Source organism: Lepidothrix coronata, unplaced genomic scaffold (assembly GCF_001604755.1).
Source record: "Lepidothrix coronata isolate B3197 unplaced genomic scaffold, Lepidothrix_coronata-1.0 Scaffold17, whole genome shotgun sequence".
NCBI lineage: Eukaryota > Metazoa > Chordata > Aves > Passeriformes > Pipridae > Lepidothrix > Lepidothrix coronata.
In genome coordinates, this window is record NW_016690197.1 from 4,303,522 (window position 1) to 4,323,360 (window position 19,839).

The following is a 19,839-nucleotide window of genomic DNA, read 5'->3' on the forward strand; positions in this document are numbered from 1 at the left end:
GCAGTATCTACAGAGTGAAAAGCCTTCCCAGAGTAGCAACTCCTGCAAAAGCACATCCCTTTTTTATTTCTGAATAAATTTTTAATTAGAAAAAAGTAGTTTGCAGATCAGGAAAGAAATGTAGCTCAGTAAGAAATGTTTTCTATATTTTCTGTATGCCATGGTACTCTTTGCTGTTGTGTTTTCTGTAAACTCTTACTACCATAATTATTGTCAGCGTAATATCACAATATTCAAATACTCTACACCTGTTGCTGAAGTCTCAGTTGAATATAGAATTTCACAGGAAATGATCTCTGAAGTTACTAAGTGGTGGCTAGATTTATATAAACATGTAGGCGTACACAGATGCTGAGAGCTGCTGGGATTCTCAAAAACATCTACTGCCTGATTCACACTGATTTGAAGAATAAAACACATTGGTGCTTTTTAATTTCAAAAGCTTGTTTGTCTACATCTTTGGTTGTCTAAATTTCTTTAAAATTTTGACCCTAAGTGTTTTGCCCAAGGTCATATTACAAGTCAATTATAATGTAATTTTGCCTACAAAGTTATTCAGATCTTCTGCAAGAGCACAGGAACTTATCATACTCCAAATAAACTTGCATTACACAAATGCTGACAAGCAGGGATTTGAGTTCAACATTATTTATATTCATCTCAGTGACCATGAAAATCAACACTCAAGAAGTTTAGAAAGCAATTGGTCTTTAAAATAAATGTTATTACTATTAATAAATAAATAAAACTTTCCTGAAGTTGCTAAGGTCTCAAACGTGTGGGAACTTGTAATATGAAGGAAAAAAAAACCAGAAGAACAAAAAATTAAAAAGAAAAGAAAAAAAAGAAAAGAGTTCAAAGGCAGCCAGGCAAGGTAGAAAGGAAAAGATCGTGCTTATACAATGTCTGTCCTGTTATTTCTTTAGAAAAATAAAACCATCCAAGAAAACACAGATCACATGTTGGCTTAAATGAAGTATTTCACCTTCAGTGTCCTTTTTAAGTTGTCATATTAAATGAATCCACTTTTGTGATGGAAGTCTGTTTAAGGTCTGTGAAGGCACCATGAGAATCTTACAGTGACATTTTGAGCGCTCAGCTGGTTTGGGGCCTTTCTTGAGTTGACTGTCATCTTGACTAACATAGCAAGGGCCAACCTGAATACTTTAGAAGCTAAAAAGGAAGAGCTGCTGTTGCTTATATTTCAATGGCTGCACTCCTACCAAGGCTGGAACAAAGATGCACCTATCTTAAAGGGATGTGTACCACACATTACCCACGTGTTGCAATTTCAGTCAAAATAACAGTGTACACAAAATACAATTTATTTTATTACCTCTCCTGGGTAGGGTCTCTTTATGCCCTGTATAGGCAAAGACTGGGGGCGAGGGCCTGGGTAGGCTTGCTGAGGCATCCTCTGCCCATGGGTGCTGAAGGGACTCATTCCAGGAGGCCGAGGCTGGTTCATGCCCATGGGTGGCCCGCTCATGCTGGAAGGTGTCATTCCAGCTCCCATGCTTGCTGGGTTCATGTTGCCTGGCATAGAAGCAGGACCACGAGGACCAGGCTGGTTCATAAACTGGTTGTTGTAAGCCTGAGTTGGACCCATCTGGAAAGAGGAACAAACCTTCAACGGAAGAAGAAGAAAAAAAAAAAAAGAATAAAATGCGACATGCATTTATAAAATGGGAAGAGGGAGCTGAACATGCTTTTTGGGGGAGGGAAGAAGGCAAGGATTTATGTCGCATTTTCTTTCAATGTTCTCCAGCATTTGACGGGCAGTGATGTTATTTATAATAAAAATTCAACTGGAATTGTAGAAGACAGACGTAAGTCTAAAGTGAGAAATTAAATCTTTTCAATTGGTTTGTCTAGTACTGCAAGGTAACAGGTTAGGAAGTTGGCTGTGTAAATACAGCATAACACTACAGTTTCTAAGACACTGTGCTTCACATCACCTGGCACATGGACCCATATACTTCAGAACTCAGAGAGGTAAAAAAGCTAAGGAGGAAAAAACCTGAATTGATCAAACCTTTGTTTATTTTAAGAAAAAAATGGTTACATGAGGTCATGACATGCTAGAAGTTATCACCAGATATGCATGTCTTGCATAGCTGCTCTTACAGACAATATTATTATGAGCAAACCTCTCTTCTACTGTTGTTTTCTTGTTTGAAGGGAAAAAACCCAATCAAACAACTGTAGTCAGCAAAATAAACAATTATCCAAGCACTACAAAACCTATTTCAAGATTCTGGAACATTTCACTAGATTCTCAAATTTAGAGGGCTGGCAAAGGCAGCAATAATATATCATGTCAGATGCAGCTGTAATTTTGGGTAATCTTCAATTTTTTCTTAAGGGGCAACCCCTAAACTACAAAACACAGTTAGGCAAGATTGATCACGAAAAACACACGACACTGACTCATACCTACATACACACATTCCAGCAGTTTCTCATAAGCATTTATAACCATGCTCATGCACAAAAAAATAAAAATAGAGTAGGCATCCTAACAAACACGACAGTAAGAAGGACAGCCCAATTCCCCGTAATGGTCCATATCAGGCAGGTATGAAAACATAAGGGTTAATCTCTTACCGGTCCATACTGGTTCATGTCCTTATTCTGTGTTTCCTGAAGGGCTGCCACAGTGGCCGTAGCTGTAGCTGTTGCTGTAGCAGCTGCAGCTGCAACTGCAGCAGCGGCAGCAGCTGCAGCTGGCTGGGTGAAATCAGCTGGTGGCCTCGTGTGGGGGGGGATCCCCATTCCTGCAGGGGTATTTGGGCCTCCAGGGTAACTAACAGGGAAGAAAAGAAAAAAAAAAGGAAAGAAAGACAGAATTAAGATGTGCCGGTGGATTTTGTTTTGAATGGTGGTGTGGTCCTCACCTGGAACTGTTCCAAAACCACCTATCAATGACTAATGAAAGCCAGCAGGAGAGGTAATTAGGTGAGTACAGGAGGCACAAGTGTTGTCCAGGTGCACCAGTCATAGGGGCTGCCACTGGAATTGCAAGGCACTGCCATCAGTTGTTTTGGGGGCAGTGAACTGCTTCACAGCTCCATAGCTTACTGCAAAGTAGAACTGAACTCCTGAAAGTTAATGCTCCATTTCCCAATAGTGTAGGGGCAGATTTCAGAGCAGCATGAACAGAGAGCTCCCTACACTACAGCACGTTCATCTGCCTCAGTGGTGAATTATGGCAAGTGTTCTCAAATATAGCAAAAGCATTTCTCCCTGAACCTTAGCAGAAAGGCCAGGAGAGACCCAACGCAATCAACTCTGCTGGATCTCACACAATGTATTTCACAATTCCTACCAATCTCCTCTATTGATCATAAGATAAACTAAGCTAAACCATGCATTTCCCACTCCAAGATATCAAATATCTTTATAAATATGGGCCAGTATACTGTGCCCATTTTAGAGATGTTAATACAAAGCCAAAGAAACTTTCTGACTTGTTCAAGGTCACTCAACAGATTGGTGGCAGAGATGAAAGAAGAGGTAAGTTCCCTGAGTCCTGGGCTTATACTCTTCACACTAGACTGACTATACAAACAGCAGCAGTCTTTTCAGCAGGCTTTGTAGTGGGACCATAAAGGGTGGTTTCAGTTAAGTGCCCTTACCACCCTTATTTACAAAGTACAGACACAGAAAGTCAAAATGTAACTAACCCCAGACTATTAGTTTTTGCTTATTTGACTAATGCAGCATTCATTTCCCAAAATAAATACACAGCATGACCACTTTTCTTAAAAAACATCTTTGTTCCCAATTCTTTTCAAATTCCTCTTGTGGAGTAAGTCTTTGGGCAGAAATATTCTGTTGCATAGGAACCTCCTTTGCCCAATGCCCAAACTTACTCCTCCGTATGCACGAAGAAATTATACCATCAATACCTTTCACATCCTGGCCTTATTAAATGTTAATCATTCCTAAGCCTGTGGTCTGTTTAACAATCTCCCTTAATTAAAACTTTATTTTGGGGGTTTATTAGAGCTAATTGATTGACCTAAGCCATTTCCATTTACGGTGATGAATTTCTTTGCAGTTCAGGTAGCTGATTTCCAAAGCTGTAAAAACAGTATGTACTTCACTTAACCAGCATAAAATAGCTACTGAGACTTTATGTAATTAAAATAAGCCCATGACGCTTCTGCCAGGTCACTAAAACAAGCTTCATCAACTACTTAAATCCATTTTCCGCCTCACACAAGTAAATCTTACCTGCCACCAAAGCCTCCACTCCCAGGATAATTGGGTCGCCCATACATGCCCTGCTGTATGTATGGCTGAGTGGAGCCTGCCTTGGCTGAAAACTGTTGCTGTTGTCCAGCAAACTGAGGGGAGTTGATTCCAGGGTTGCTGGTTGTCATCCCAGAAGCCATGGGATTTCCTGCTGGGTTCATAGGGTTGTTAGCATTTGCCATTGGATTTCCCAGCACCTGTGAGAAGAAAACATGAGAATAAGGGGCTGTATCTTGAATTACTTCAAGTAAATTAAGTTAATTTGCTGTGGTAGTTAAATTAAAACATTAAGAACCCTGTACTCTGAACTCTTATCGGTATAAACCTCATTGATGCCTAGTGCACATACCTGGTGATTTCTCCTTTTCCCATTTCCAAACAAACCCAACTAAATGGAACCCTAACATGTTTATGAAAACATCTGATGAAAAAGATCTGCTAGAACGATGCTCTGACCATTCATTTGACTATGAGAAAGGACATGACTTTTCTTTTGTGGTATGGGTTTCTTCTGGGTTTTTTTGTTTGGTTTTTTTTTGCGTGTGTGGGTTTTGTTTGTTTGTTTGTTTGGGTTTTTGCTTTGTATTTGCTTGTTTGTCTGATGCAGGCCTTTGAAATAACCTGGAAGTATTCAGTTCCACTAGCATACTGCAAAGGCTACTACAGATGTGAAAACTGTGAAAGAATCTTGAATCTAAGTCTCACTAAAGTGTACAGAAGTCTACTGGTTGTTTTTATTGCTTCTTTATAAAAGAGTCCTCTGTTCTGTTTTTTAAAAGGACTTGTTTTGCTTGTTTGAAGACTTTTTTTTCCCAAATTGCTATGATTTCCACTGAGATGTAAGCATGGCTGTTCATGGATCAACTGCACAGAAATCTGCCTCCTACTTGAAAAGAAACTTAGTGGTCATGATTTTTACAGAAGTCATCAGCTTCAGGCATTTGTGAAAAGAAATTGGTGAGCCCAGCTCATTCCTTTCCCTCGATGAGAATGAAGACTTACAGGAAACCCTGACATTTATTTCAATCTGCTCTGAATAGCTACAACCAAGAGTCACATTCCAGAGTTTCACTGCTCCCTTGCAGTGACTCTGAAGAAGCATTTTCTTTCTTTGTGCCAAAACACTTTTTTCCTTCTATTGCACATTCCTCTGAAGTACCATGAAGAGTTCAAGTAATATTGCAGTTTTCTTATAATAGAACAAAACTCTGAGTAAATTTTTTTTATTCTTTCCTTTTGCCTTTTTAAGTGTGAAAGATTTCCACAAGAAACTACGTTTTCATTTTCTGGCCAATATATGGACCAATGTGCTTACTCAAGTGTTTCTCTTCCAGATGGGATACCTTTTCTTTTAATGTATTAAAAGAAATCAACAATAATAAATCATGTTATAGGTCCTGTAAGTGTTTCCTCTTGTTATTTTTTGGAAAAAAGGTTATGCCACCACCAGTGCTTACATAACTGCCATGTGAGAATCTGTATGACTTGGCCTCTGAATAATTTCTTTCTCAAATAGCTCATTCCATAACCATTTTGTTTTCAAATTTCTTACCAAAATTAAAATAATAACAAAAAAATCACTGGAAAATTTTGTATGTGATCTACTGTCACTTGGTTTGAAGAAGGCAGAAAAGACAGGTTAGAGTTATGTACAATTTGCACTCATTAAAGATGGTGTTCTGTTTTGAGCACTTCATCTATGGTGTAAGAAAAGGCCAGACTGTCTGAGAGCTTAATTTGTGCCACATCCCTCAGAGCGCACACTATCACAAATAACTGGCAACTTTTTCATAAAAGCTGCTTCTTTTTGTATGGTATAATTCAGTATACAACACAGAACAAAAAGAGAGTTAAGAGCAGAGAGAACCAAGTGAACAACCAGGAAGTATGGCTCTCACTTGGAAGCCAGGAGCTCATGCTTCTGTTTCAATGTATATTGAAATATTTTTGCAAAGTCAGGCAGCCTTAACAGGGAGAGACTGCAAAGAACGCAGCCTAATGCTGGTAGTTAGCAACCCAGTGTGGAGGTAGACTTGGTACTAAATTTCACCAGCCCACAAGTACAATACACAGCACCATGTAAAATCAACAACTGTCATTTGGTGAATCTAGCTAATTTTTTTTTTAACATTACAATTCTTCACGTGCAATCTGAAATTCCCAAGAGCTTTGGGATTACCCCAGAACCATGCTTTTAGCGTTGAAATCACATAGTGCAAAATTCAAGCTAAACCCAAGCATGACATTTGCATGCAGCTAAAGGAGTAGCTGATGCAAGCTCTCAGACACCTCCTTTCCGATGCCACCAAAGTGGACATGACTTGGAGAAAAACGCACCATGTACAACAAAGAAGACAGACACTGCTATTAATCCCAACAGGATTTTCCAAAAAGCTTTCCATTTTACAAACATTAGCAAAAACGTGTAGCTAGAGGGGAGGGAGCATATAGATGAAGCTTACCTGGCTTTGAGAGGTGTTAGTCACACCCCATACTGTGGTGACCACTGATAAAGAGCCTGGAGGCTGGTTGGTATTTTGTTGCCAGGGGACAGAATCATAAGGGAAAGACCCATCACTGCAAAAACAAATGTTCAGGAGGGTGAGATTTTGGAAGTTTAAACAGTGGCAAGCTGCTGGTGGGGACAAAGGGATTAACATCTGACATTACCTTACCTCTCCACTCCTCTTTCCATTATTAGCCTAGCCCTCTCAGAGGCATGAAGTTTCTTTAACAGCAACGTGATCATATCAAACCACACAGAACTAATGAATTCCTTAACTATATCGAAGCATAGGGCTTTTACCATAAAACAGGTCTGTTAGCAGTGGAAGTACAAATAAACTCGGGGCAGAGTTTCAAACAAGGACACTAGGTTACTCAGAAGCACGTATTTTTGCAATTCATCTCAAACTCTCCAACAATCACTGCTCCAGCTGCCTTATATCAATTCAATTAGATTTTGAGACCAGACTGCAGTTCCACTGTCTGCAGCGGGTCCCCAAATGACCAGAAAAGCCTTTAAAGCAATAGCAGTTCAACATCATTTTGAAAAGTAAATTGAAATTCAGATAGTGTTCTCCCACACGATGGATAAGCTGCATGCCAAAAACAGTATTAGCTAATCAGCATTCTAGAAAATCAACTGCAGATATACAACACATTTTTCAGATGAATATGTGGATGAGAGGATTGGGTTTTTCCATTAGCTTTGTCCACAGATACAAGTTCTTTTCATTAAAAAAAAACAACGCATTGGTGGTTTCAAAATGAACACAGGATAAGTATGCATCTAGTGTAATTAATGAAATATGTTAAAACCAGCAAAAATAACTATTAATCCTATAACCATAAAATATATGCCACTTGAAATCTGCTCATTCTCGTACTATCAACTTGTAAATTAGATTTCTATTTGCGTATATGTACACATACACACAGGTGATCTTTCCTCATCTAGATATACATGCACCATTTAATAGACACACACTGCTCTTTCATTTTCAAACACTATTAACTTGTATTTCATATCAAGAACTGCATTTTTGTCTGGACTACCAGCTATCACTGAAATTCTATCCAGGGCTATCTTGCCTGAAGAATCCATACAGGCTCTACATGTGCTTTATCAATGAGTTTCAAAGCCTGCTGACTCTCTCATGTCCCCAGACAGTACTCCAGGCTTGGACTGTTTCTCCTTCCTTCTATGCTGTGAGCCAAAATCAAGGACTATCTATGTGCTCATTCTTTAGCCTGTCCGTAACACCTAGTGTAAATAATTAAGAACAGGAAGTGCATTGCACAAAGAGTACACATGTATGTGACAAAAACTGCCTCTGTCCCAAGTAACAAATAACCTAACAATAACAACAGCAACTGTGTAAGGCAAAATGAAACAAAGAATACATTTCACAAACAACTAGGAAATTGCAAACAAATTCCATAAGCCGGGCCAGCACAACAGCACTGCATCAGAACATAACTGTGCACTTGAACTGACCTATTTGTTTCAAAATACTCTAATTCAATTAAGCAATAATATCACACAAAATATTAAATTAGGGATAACAATAATTTCCCCTAACAAATAATTAAGAGAAAATTAATGGAAAACAGTAATTCTCTGTAAGATGCCTGACATCTAATGTTTACATTGACAATATCCATATAAACCAGTGTGTGAATAAGGGGATATCAAACACCTTGCAACCACTAAGTCCTAGTAGCCCATGTTTCTTTAAAATATTTTCTCTTAGAAAGCTGAAAATCTTGCCCCTCTCATTCAGAGGCTCAGACAATGGCTTCAGTGACTAATATTTGCAAGTGACGCAATGCTTCAGCAAGTCCCCTCCACCAGCGTGGAGACAAATGATGACTAACCCAGAATTTGTGACTGCTATTAAGCCTTCCTCTTTTATCCTGCTCTGAATGATGCCTCCTACTTTACTTCCTTCTCTGACTGTTTCTGATGATGTCTGCTCTGTGATTTGTTTGGATATTTATGGCACAACTGAGTGTTCGTATACTTGAATGACTACAAAGAAGCTCTCTCCATGACATAAGCAGTGAAAGGACTCACTGCAGACATTCCTCTCTATTCCCCACTGATGTACTGTGGACAGGTAATAAAACCTGAGGAACAAGGCAAATATTTTGCAAGTGTATGAATAAATAAGAAGGGCAATGATAGACAGGAATCAAACCAGTGAGTCAGTCACTGAAGATTCTTCTAAGTGCAAATATACAGTTTGTAAACATACTCAAACTTTGAGCTAGCCATGCTTTAGTCTGCTGTTAACAAGTCATAACTACTACTTCACTTTCTTTGCCTCCAAAGCATGTTTCTCTCCTTTACAGTACGCAGAAGAAATTTCATATATCATTCATCCATAGCTTCCAGTGGTAGAGTCAGAGCATTTGTTCAATAGAAGGCTACACTGCTTTCTCAAAGACTATACAATCACTTCATCCTAATTATAAATACAGAATAAATCACTCGATTTTACTCTATTACAGTTAAAATGGGTGACACCTTGAGAAACCATATTGTTGATATATGACGAAAGCCCCCAGCACAACACATAAAAGCCAGAAAAAGAGACCAGGTACAGATTTGTTGAGAAATATTCACTGTGCACATTGAATAACATGACTCCCACATTATCCAACACAGGACTTAGCTTTAAATCACAGACACTACTAATATCAGAAATTATAGCAACACTGAAATAGTGATAGATGTGCCTTGCAGAACATGAATTTACATACCCTCATCTACACTTACTGCCCTAGACCTCATCCCTTAAACTTCACCTTAGCTGAGAAATACATGGCAATGTCATGGTTTGCAATCCCCAGGATGATACTCTGGCCCATCACCAATTACATGAGTGCCTCAGGATGACTTCTGCCATACTGAATACAATACCTACCCTCCCCTCCATCACGTGAAGGCTTCCTTGGTTTCAAGCAGTAGGAAGTGCTAAAACATGTGCCACTCAACTAGAGGATTACTTGTCCCTCCACTTCCCTCTTTCAACTTGTGTTTCTGTGCTTAAAACAACCCAAAGGAATACTCCCACCATCAAAGGAAAACCCGTGTAAGTACAGTAATGAAACGTGACCAATCCAATTCTCATTTGCAAACGAGCAGTGGCTTTCCACTGTTATTATACAGAGCTGTGAATTATCCTGAAATCCCTTTCTTTAAACTTGAAAATGGCAGCCAATAGAGAAAGAAGCTTCAACCTCTTCAGCCAAAGCGAAATGCTGCCCATGACATTGTTCCTGTTGAACGGTACAAGGGTAATTAAGTCTCTCACTGCACCCTGGAGGGCAGTGAGTCAGTTTAGGCTCAGCTGGAGTCCACTAAAAGAGTATTGACTAAATTTATAATAGTGCTAATGAACCCATACATACTACTGGTCAGCATTAAAGGCCAAACAACAGAGGAAGCCATAGAGCAAAGAAGAAGAGATGGAGGGAAATTACTTCTCCAACTATGATGTACCAATACTGCAATCAAGCAATGAGCAAAGATTTCTTAGCTACTGGCAAATGTACTGAAACCACCAGTAATACAACACTCATGTTGGAGAGGTACCTTGATAGTTAGGTCTAAACAGCTTCTCTTAAGCCTAGTACTAGAGAAACAGAACCAGGCAGACACCCAGCCTCTTAGGAATACTTACAGACTTCACGTCAGACAGACTGACAGCTAATTCCAATAAAAGTTGCTTAACAACAAGTGACCTCCGTAGAGTAAATTAATACTAGTGAATTACTGTAGTTTATACATAATTTGTGGCATTATTTGCTGTATTTTAAATACGTTTATGTTGTCATTAAAGCAATTTTACATGTATCTGATACTCTGTTTACATGTCCTCATTGCTTAGGAAGGAGATGGTTCAGTGAAGTACGCATCCCCAGAGCATTGATACTTTACATGTTGTGGAGGAGGGTGAAAACTGGAATTATAATCTCCTGGTGATTTTCCACATCACTTGTTGGGAAGGCCAGGTGTCTAAAACACTACCTTTATAAAGCACCTATCTCTGTTTTAAACACAAAAAATCTATCAACTACTGCAGAAAAGCACCAGATGTTGACTTTCTTGAAAAACCTTTTCACTCCAAGCACTGGTATCAAGTTTCCCACAACTGGGCTTTCAGTGGCTAGTTTCTGTTGCTTACCCTCAAGCCAGCTTTACAGTTTTGTCAGGGTCTTTAATGTTTCTGAAGCAGTCATCCCACCTGATGGGTAGCTGACACAGAGAGCTCACACAACCCCTTAAATCTACTGACTCTATCATAACTTCTTCAGCTGACGCCAAGATGGGCAGGTAATTGCCAGTGTAACACTGACTGTCATTTCTCCTATGTCTCCTTTTGTCACCCATGGACACCTAGACAGGAGAGCACCTCATGACAAGGAGCGAGGTGTCAAAGATCTAGACAGGCCAAACACCCCTTTGCAATTTACACATGGCCAAAAATCAGAACAGTCAAAATACAGCCCAAAACTGGAGCTCCTGATCTGTTCCTGCCCGACGGCATCTCTCTGTGTCCGCACCTTGCTCTGCCTCTGGGTGCCTGTGAGCTCAGGGTGCTCAGCACCCCTTGGCTGTATTCTTGGTTGGAGCCTCTAGGTGACACTACTTTAATACAAACGAAACCATAACTGTTTGCAAACAAGGCTCCTTGCTCCCCTCTTTTCCCCCTAAAACCTCATGCATCTGTAGCAGAAAAATATCACAAATCCCACAGTCAGAACAGGCAATAAAGCCCTGGGTAACTGCAGCACCAATACATGTGTTTCACACCCATACTGTCTCACAAGTTAGGCAGCTTAGCTTCTTTCACTCAGGTTTAGTTTTTTTTTACTTGGATTCCTTGTGTGAACACCACTCACATAACTCTAATTGCAAATATGGATTCAGTTTGCAATCCTTCTTGATTAGGCCACCATCATGAACCTAACACTAGAAACTGGAAAAAAAATGGGAAAAAAACTAGCTTAAGTCCTTTCTGGAGCATTGTAGTGTTTCACACCAAAAAGGCAGTTAAAACTCAGTATTTGCACTGCACCATGCAAACCTAACAATTTGATAAGCTAGGAACCCCCACCAACATATTCATAAATAACAGATCAAATGGATTTTTTTTTTCTTTTCTGTCAAAGGTCCACTGAAAATATCCTTGGCCTTGACTACTAATTTGAAAAAACCCCACTGTGACAATTGAAAACCAAAATTCATTTCTGCTTATTGGCAATCAAAAATATTTTGGAGATCTGCTTCTGTTTACTTTTTAAAAAAACCCAGAAATTTAAAGGGAAACAACCGACTTCTCATTTTTCATTGAGGTTTTTTATTCAAGGGAGCAAAACCAACACCTCCCCATCTGAGATACATGCACCATCTTCATACACCTACAGTGTTTGACCAAAGCGTTTGAACTTGAACACCAAAAATTAGTTTTTAGTCTAGTTGACAGACTACTATTAAACACATTACTATTAAAAAAAACCTACAAAATTTGACCAAGTTGTCCCTTGACCTGTGCCATGTTTTCTGTAGACTGTGTAAACCGCTCTAAGCTATTAATTCTCTGTTCACATAGAGGAATATGGCAGAGCAAGGAGACCCCCATGTAGAAAGGACATGAAGACCACTTACAATCAGCAAGGAAACATGAGGATATATTGCAAAGGAAACAAACAATAAGTACCCCTGTACATCACACACTGACATGAAACAAACTAAAAGCCAGTGTTGTGTACAGGTATCCTAAGCTGTTTACATTGAAGATGAGGAAAACAAGAAGGTGGTGTAGTCAGTCTGTATAGTAGTACTGACTTTGGATGGCTAGCAGGAATTCACTTTTGACTGATGCTATCTATGTGATTCATACCTTCCTGAAATATATTCCCCTACAGAGCATTATTATTTGAAGAAGTTTAAATTGTATTGGTATAAATTAAGACTCCATCCCACATTTCACTAAAAAAAACCCCTAAGACACAATCCCATCCAAATCACTGGGTGTTTTTGTGTAATGTTAAAGTGAAAAGCCAATTTGGAAGCATTCTGCAAGACTTTATTTCCCTCACTTCTTAATGGCATGACTACAAATATTCAGATCTTTCAGAGAAAATACACAGTTCCAAAATATATCCCATCACAATTCTCAAGTCTGCTGCTTCCCTCCACTCTTCACAACTAGATGAATAGGTTTCTCTAAACCTTTGGAAAGCTTTGATTCTCCCAACTCTAAATGCACAGAAGATCCATATCTACTCCTTACCTATCAAGAAAGAATTACCTCAAGTGCTGTTTCAGTACTGGATGCTGCCCATATCATGAAGAGGAAGACTGAAAAGTGGCTAGAAATTTCATAATTCAGTGTAAAAAGAAGGATGCTGTTTTATGACAAACTGTGTGAGAACAGAAGCATTCTGAAATCATCTAGGTGAGCAGATGCAGGTGAAGCAGACAAAAGGTGAAAGCAGCTAGCCATTTATCAGCTCAGTAGTTTGGATGGCACCTGCAGCTAGCAGGTGGCTATCACCCCCTGCCTCTGCTCTTTTAAATATCCACACACACACATCTATAATAACCATTCATGCAGCCACACACATATGCACAATACAGCCGCTTGCATGGACACTGAGACGCCAAAATCGAGCTGGCAGTTCAGCAGGTGATACAAAGCACCTCTGGAAGCTGAAAGCCCTTAACTTTTTCTTTATAGTTCTGACAAGGCCTGTGAGGCCTGGATGACTTATGACTGCACAAGGCGGGAACACTGCCTTCCATTTCACATTGGGTTGCTACAGATCAGTCTGTGACACACTTGCTGCTGTGCTTCTTGGCGCCTTACTCTACAGACAGTGTCATCAGTTAGAGCCATGCCTGCAAGTATCACACTGCTCAGCAAGTGTTACTGCATCTGAATTAAACTCCTAAAATTAGAAAAATGCATCAGGCCAAATAATTAGATTAATTCATAAGTTTTTGAACCTGCAAACACCCACATCACCCCTGCATGCACACACAGTCCTGCTGCACTACAGATTTCATATATGTGCACGCACACGTGTGTGGGCACGCAAAGATACAGAGATAACACAACTTATTTCTGCACATGTGGAATAAATGATCACAGCTATGCAGGTAAGAAACACAAATGCTACTGAGACCCACTGCTGCCTCAGAAGAAGCAGAAGGGTTACATTGTCTGACATGGGGACTACAGCATCCATCTGATCAAAGGAAAAAAGATTAAAGCATCACACCCAGTTCTATTGTCACACAAGTAGACCATGCAATGCATTACTACAGCCCAGATTACAGTTACAAAATCCACCGGTAACAGCCCTGTTATTAACATGCCACCTGTTACCTTTTTCAAAATGCTGAAATTATCTTATGATCGTTTTCAGCTTGACAAATGCAGTTTAATCTTTATTGCATCTCACAGCACAGACCTGCTTCATCCATGTCTTATTTATCTCACGTGTGTCGGAATGCAAACCCGAGCCCTTAGTCCCCCCCCTGCCACCAGGCATTCCTTCTGCTCTGCTTTATCAATGTACCTGGGTTTCCATATCCGACTGCTCCTTTACAATAAAAAACACACCCACCCAGTATTCTACCATTGCCCGTTGCCTTGGTAATCCAAATGCCTGGGTACTCGCTGATTATCGGCGAATGAGACTCGCATTGTTCACACCGCAGCGCGTCTGCTATGTTAATGTGAGATAATGGCAGCCAGAAGACTCCTTTTGTTCCCAGCTTTGCTGTTTATTCATAGTGCCTGGAGGTCAGCGACTGCTACAACAACCGGGGAAGGAACCGCTGAGAGCGTGAGCAGATTCCACTTCTGCTTTTGCCTCTGAGACAGGGGGAAACACGAGCAGCCCCGCACAGCGAGAAGGGCACCGGGAGCTCTGCAGTCTGACTCACGCAAGGTGTAGCAGGCGGCTCGGAGGAAGATGTGATGGACTTGCACTTCCGAGATTTTAGATGAAGCTGATTTACGCTCCCCGACAACAGAAAAAAAAACCGCTTTCTTCGAGAGGCACGGCGGGAAGGGAGGGAGAGAGGGAGGAGGGGGCAGCACAGCACCGCCGCAGCTCACGGGGAGCGAGCCGGGCTGGGGGCTGCGGGGCTGGCCGGGCACAGGGGAGCGGGGACAGCCCCGCCGGGGCAGCGGCCGGGCCGAGGGCAGCGGCTCCCGCAGCGCCCGGCGGGGCCGAGGGCGGCGGGCCGGGCCGGGCCGGTGTCGGTGCCGGGGGGCGGCCGGGCAGCCCCGAGCCCACGGAGCGGGGCCGGGCAGAGCAGGGCAGGGCAGGGCAGGGCAGGGCAGGGACCCGGGCGGTGCGGGACTTCCGCGCTCCGCACACACAGGGCAGGTCTGAGACACGTCTCCCCGAGCCGTCTCCGCACTCTGCCTGTCAGAGCAGTTTGGAAATGCTGTCGGTGACACAGTGACACGGGCAAACAAACCGTCACATCGCATCTCCCCTGACGCGGTAAGTGGGGACCGAGAGCACGAACAGGCTGTGGTACCTTCCGCGCATTCCCAGCTCGGTGGAGATGAGGACATTCAAGAAGGTGCACCGGCTGGTGCGCTGTTTCTCATCCCTGGAACAGCCCTTTCATGGGAAGAAACCACCGATTCCTGCTAAAGGCACTACCAGTATCTAATTAATGTCACCGACCCATCTGCCCAGGTTGCTGATGTGCTCTGTCTCTGGAGCAGGCTTTGTTGTCATCTGCAGCGAAAACCAGTCAGGAGTGTCTTAGCACGAATCGCTAACCCATTTTATTTTAGGGAAACCATTAGAAAAGCCCTCCATCACTGCAAATAGTAATAACTATTTCCTTTTCTTCCCATTGAGATTCTGAGGGACGTGAGAACTCAGATCCACGGGAACATCAGGAATATAAAAATTGACAAAATTGAGTATAGGGAATTCATGCCTTTTCTAATCTATTTACAGAGAAATCCTGTGGAGGGTGACATTTTCATCTAAGTGAATGAATAACATACACGTAAAGAAAAGGCATCAAGAAGAATTACAGGTTTTAGACAAAATACACATCTATGTTCCTGTTGCCAAATTATCCAAAAAAAATCAAAAATCTTTTAAAAAGACAAGGTATTTGCCACAATTTACGTCAATAACGATTTTTTTTCACTCCACTGAAAACGTTGCCAGACTGTAAACTCCCTCCCTGCTTAGAAGCCATGTCACCTCCTGGCAGGCAGGCTGGAGTGCGATGCTAACAGCGTGGGTACCCAGAAAACAGCTACTCACACTGAACTCACCCTGTGCTGAACCACGGGCTGTCCCCTCCCCCAGCCCTTCTGCGCTTGGAAAGGACTGCTAAACCTCACACGTGGACCTGATGCTGCAGAGGTTGAAGAACACTGACCTAGTTCTGATGTTCCCTATCCAAAAGTATTCAATCCAGTTAAAAGACTCCCAATGATTTTAATGAGTTTTGCAACAAAGAGATAGGCAAAATATAGCTTTCAGTGTCACCATGCAGTTATCATGCTGACAGCCAAACCGGTTAAAAACCAGGGGTGCTGCCACAGCTGAATGATTTTTAACTCCAGTGCCACACAAATGAGTTGGTTTCCTTGAGAACAAGTGACAGAGGGAACCTTCCCAATACAAAGAGGATAATCATGTAGACTAAGCACAAATCATGTGCTTTTGAGAGCAGACCTCATGCAAAAGAGCATGATACTGTTGTGATTATTACTACACAGTAAATCACAATGAACCAGACATTTTCAGGAATTGGATGTTCAATATGGCCCAAACATGGAAACGATACCTGTCTGTTCAAAGCTGTTAGTTACCATATTTTAAAAACTAACACAGGCACCACGAAGCCTGAGAAGATCAGATTTTGCCTCAGTCAGCAGACATACTTTAATAATATTTGCCTAGTTTTTGTCAGGATTTATAAAAATATCAGCTTACACTTTTTAATCAAAGTAAATCACAAACCAAAACCGTAAAACTTTGTCTAGTATATACAACATGTAGAGGAAAAAATTTCTTGTTTCTGAACTTTTCCCTTATTTTTTTCTGATGGTGAATTTTAACGTTGAAGGACAGAAAGGAAGACAGACAAAACAGTGAAGCTCCTCTTGCAGAAACAGAAGTAAACCAGGTTCCTTTACTGGGTATATTCTCTTATATTAGAATTTACCATCTGTTCAGTCCCTAATTATATTTAGTTCACAACTTCACAAACAGAAAGATGAAAAGGCTTTGAAACAATCCTATCTTTCACCTAAGGAGTTATGAATTCTTTTGCAAAGATTGTCCCTGTATGCCACAGCCACATGACATAATGAAGCAATCCCTACCTCAAATCGATGTATAAAACATGCACACGATGCTTGTTTTCACATAAGTCTGTATATGCTCCACTCAACCTTTCACTTTAACCATTTTTCTCATCCAGACATTTTTAAAGTGACTATCACTGTTGGTCAAAACCACCTATGAGGGCAAAATGGAAAAGGCAGTAGCCTTTACAGAAATTCTGACACTCTTTCTACCGGTATGTTATAACCAGTTCACTTCTGGTTCTTAACAATGCAAGAGCCAGTCTCAACCACCCAGTAAAAATTCAGACAGAAAATTACCATTCTTTTTCAAGAGCTCCTACCAATGTTTGAAAGTTCAGCTCTTAGTAAAGTTTAAATTGGAAGAAAAAAGGGACAAAACACTAAAAACAAGCACCTTTGTGAAGCAGGTCTAGCCAATAAAAGGTATTTATGGCGATTGCCTGAACATGAAACAGTAATGATAATAAATAAAGCACCTACCATAATATTGAATTACTACTTAATTTGATCTACTGTTCAATTTTCTCTAAACCTCTGGCACTAAGTAATTTGTGATAAAAACAATTTTATCTTTGTATTTTTCATCAGTCTTGACTGCCCTATACAGACATTACCACCCTTTGGTCACTAATTGCATGACAGCTGGCAATTAGTACAGAAGACCGAAATTTGGAGGAAGAGTGAAGACAGTAAGAACCCTACAGATGCTCACGACAACATACCAAACTGCAAATAACAGCTGTCTCTTTCCAGGTGGTTTTGTTGACAAAGTAAGCTTTACTACAAGCTGTGCAAGGAACGAGAAGGCCCCTAGGGCTTGCCTGGGTCAGATGGACCTGAAAATGAACTAGGGTGCAATTCCCACTGGGATTGATTGAAACTGTAACTCTTTCAACCAAGACTGAATTTGATCCACATATAAAGGGCCACAACTTAATGCAATGAAGTGTTAAGTAGGAACTTCATCAAAGCAAAGGGAGGTGTGTAATGACAATAATTTGTACTTACATAACAACATTTGCCAAAGACCTTAAATTCATTGAAAAGTAAAAAATCAGCCACCTTGAGTAGTAACAGACATTATGTCAGATTGGAAAACTACAACAAAAAGAAATTACATTACTCCCTGCAAGCTAGAAAGCATGAAATTTCAATCCTGTGCAGTAGGGCTAGCCCCAAGACTAATGGCTCTCCTTAAGTTCCCCATAAATTCATTAAGTAGGACTTTAATTAGAAGTTATACAAGATTAAGGAGATAGGTCTTACATGATCCTTCAATACAGGAGTGAAGTTTGCCCATACAAATCAGTAAAAAAAGTCTAAAACTAAAGTAAATAAAAATATCACATTAAAGTTTGAGCCAACTATTACACTGCACTGACTTTAAAAAAACTCCTAAGATTGGGGGGGGGGGTTCTTTTTGAGAATCCAGTGCTCATTCTGTTCATAAAACAGGCGTTTGCAGTCCACCCAACTGCCCTACATAAAACAGCAGGTATTTAGCTGATTTTTTTTCCTATATGCAAGACTTGATCATTCTGTTAATGAAAAACTAAATTTAGAAAGAAATTAGCACAATACAGTCTCTACTCTGAAAGCATTTGTTGCATGTGTGCACATCCTTGTATGGTTTCTATTCTGCTCTCTGTAAGTGCATTTGACCATTAGTAACACTATCAAAGCACTCCCTAATCAGCCTATTTCAGATTTTTCTCATAACTCAATTAACTTTCTAAAAATCAAAGATTGTCCTTAAAAATAGGCCAGACCTGAATTCTCAACAGTTTAAGTGCCCATAGTTTATTAAATATGAATCCTCAGATTTAGATTCTTGTGATACATTATTGAGTCAGAATTTATTTTAAATAGTCGAGCCCTGTTTCAACTTCAGGACTAAGCACTGTGTTTCTGTAGTGCCAGGTACATCAGGATTCTAGTCCCTGACTAGAATTCTGGGCAATTTTGTTGCTAGTAAAAGAGCAGAAAAATCTCTCTGTGAAGTACTCAACACTGTCTGATGACAGGGGAAGGATTTATTTGTGTTTAGTGATATTCAGCAGCTAACATATATCCTACATGGCCTCTGTTAAGTAACGTTCTTGAATATGCTCTTGATTGTTCTACTTTAATATCTAGTTCTTTTACAAAACTTGAAGTAGCTGGCTACATTAATTTTTTGTAGGAAATCCAAAACATACTTTTTTTGGTTTGAATTAACAGAAAAGCCTTGTGAATTAGAGATAAGATACTGTGAACTTTAATACTAAGCTTTTGACCGAAATGTAATCTAATGCAAATGCAAATGGTGCTTCATCAACAGCTTCATCACTGGGATTGTACTTAATGGCTTTTCATCTTTTGTTTAATTAAAACAAATAGAAAACTCAATTCTTCTTCAGTGCATACTTCACTTACTGTCTTTTAGACTGATTATAAAACATCCATGAAAATAAGTAGTTCCAGGAGGAAAAAGAAGTTGGAGAGTCACAGGATGTCTCATTCTAATGTACCACCTGAGAGATATGGCAGTCATGGTTATGGCTAAATTACAGACAAGACAACAGCACACACTAAAACAGTGATGCAGGTATTCCAAATCCCTAAGAGGCTGCTTAGCTATTCTAGATAAGAAGTTATGCCAAAGAAATTCTGTTTTTTAGAGGGGCATCTCATAAGTGAAGAGCAGTAATTTAGAAAT

The 19,839-nt window shown here is 40.4% G+C and overlaps 1 protein-coding gene across 1 annotated transcript in view; it reads right to left on the reverse strand.

Moving 5' to 3' along the window:
• Positions 1–19,839, reverse strand: part of ZMIZ1 (zinc finger MIZ-type containing 1) — a 349,956-nt gene that overhangs the window by 30,294 nt on the left and 299,823 nt on the right. The window contains exons 8-11 of the mRNA XM_017806863.1: positions 6,723–6,837; positions 4,240–4,457; positions 2,608–2,806; positions 1,337–1,609 (exon numbers count right to left, since the gene is read on the reverse strand). Coding sequence (XP_017662352.1) covers positions 1,337–1,609; positions 2,608–2,806; positions 4,240–4,457; positions 6,723–6,837 — 805 coding nt within the window. The remainder of the gene's footprint in view (positions 1–1,336; positions 1,610–2,607; positions 2,807–4,239; positions 4,458–6,722; positions 6,838–19,839) is intronic.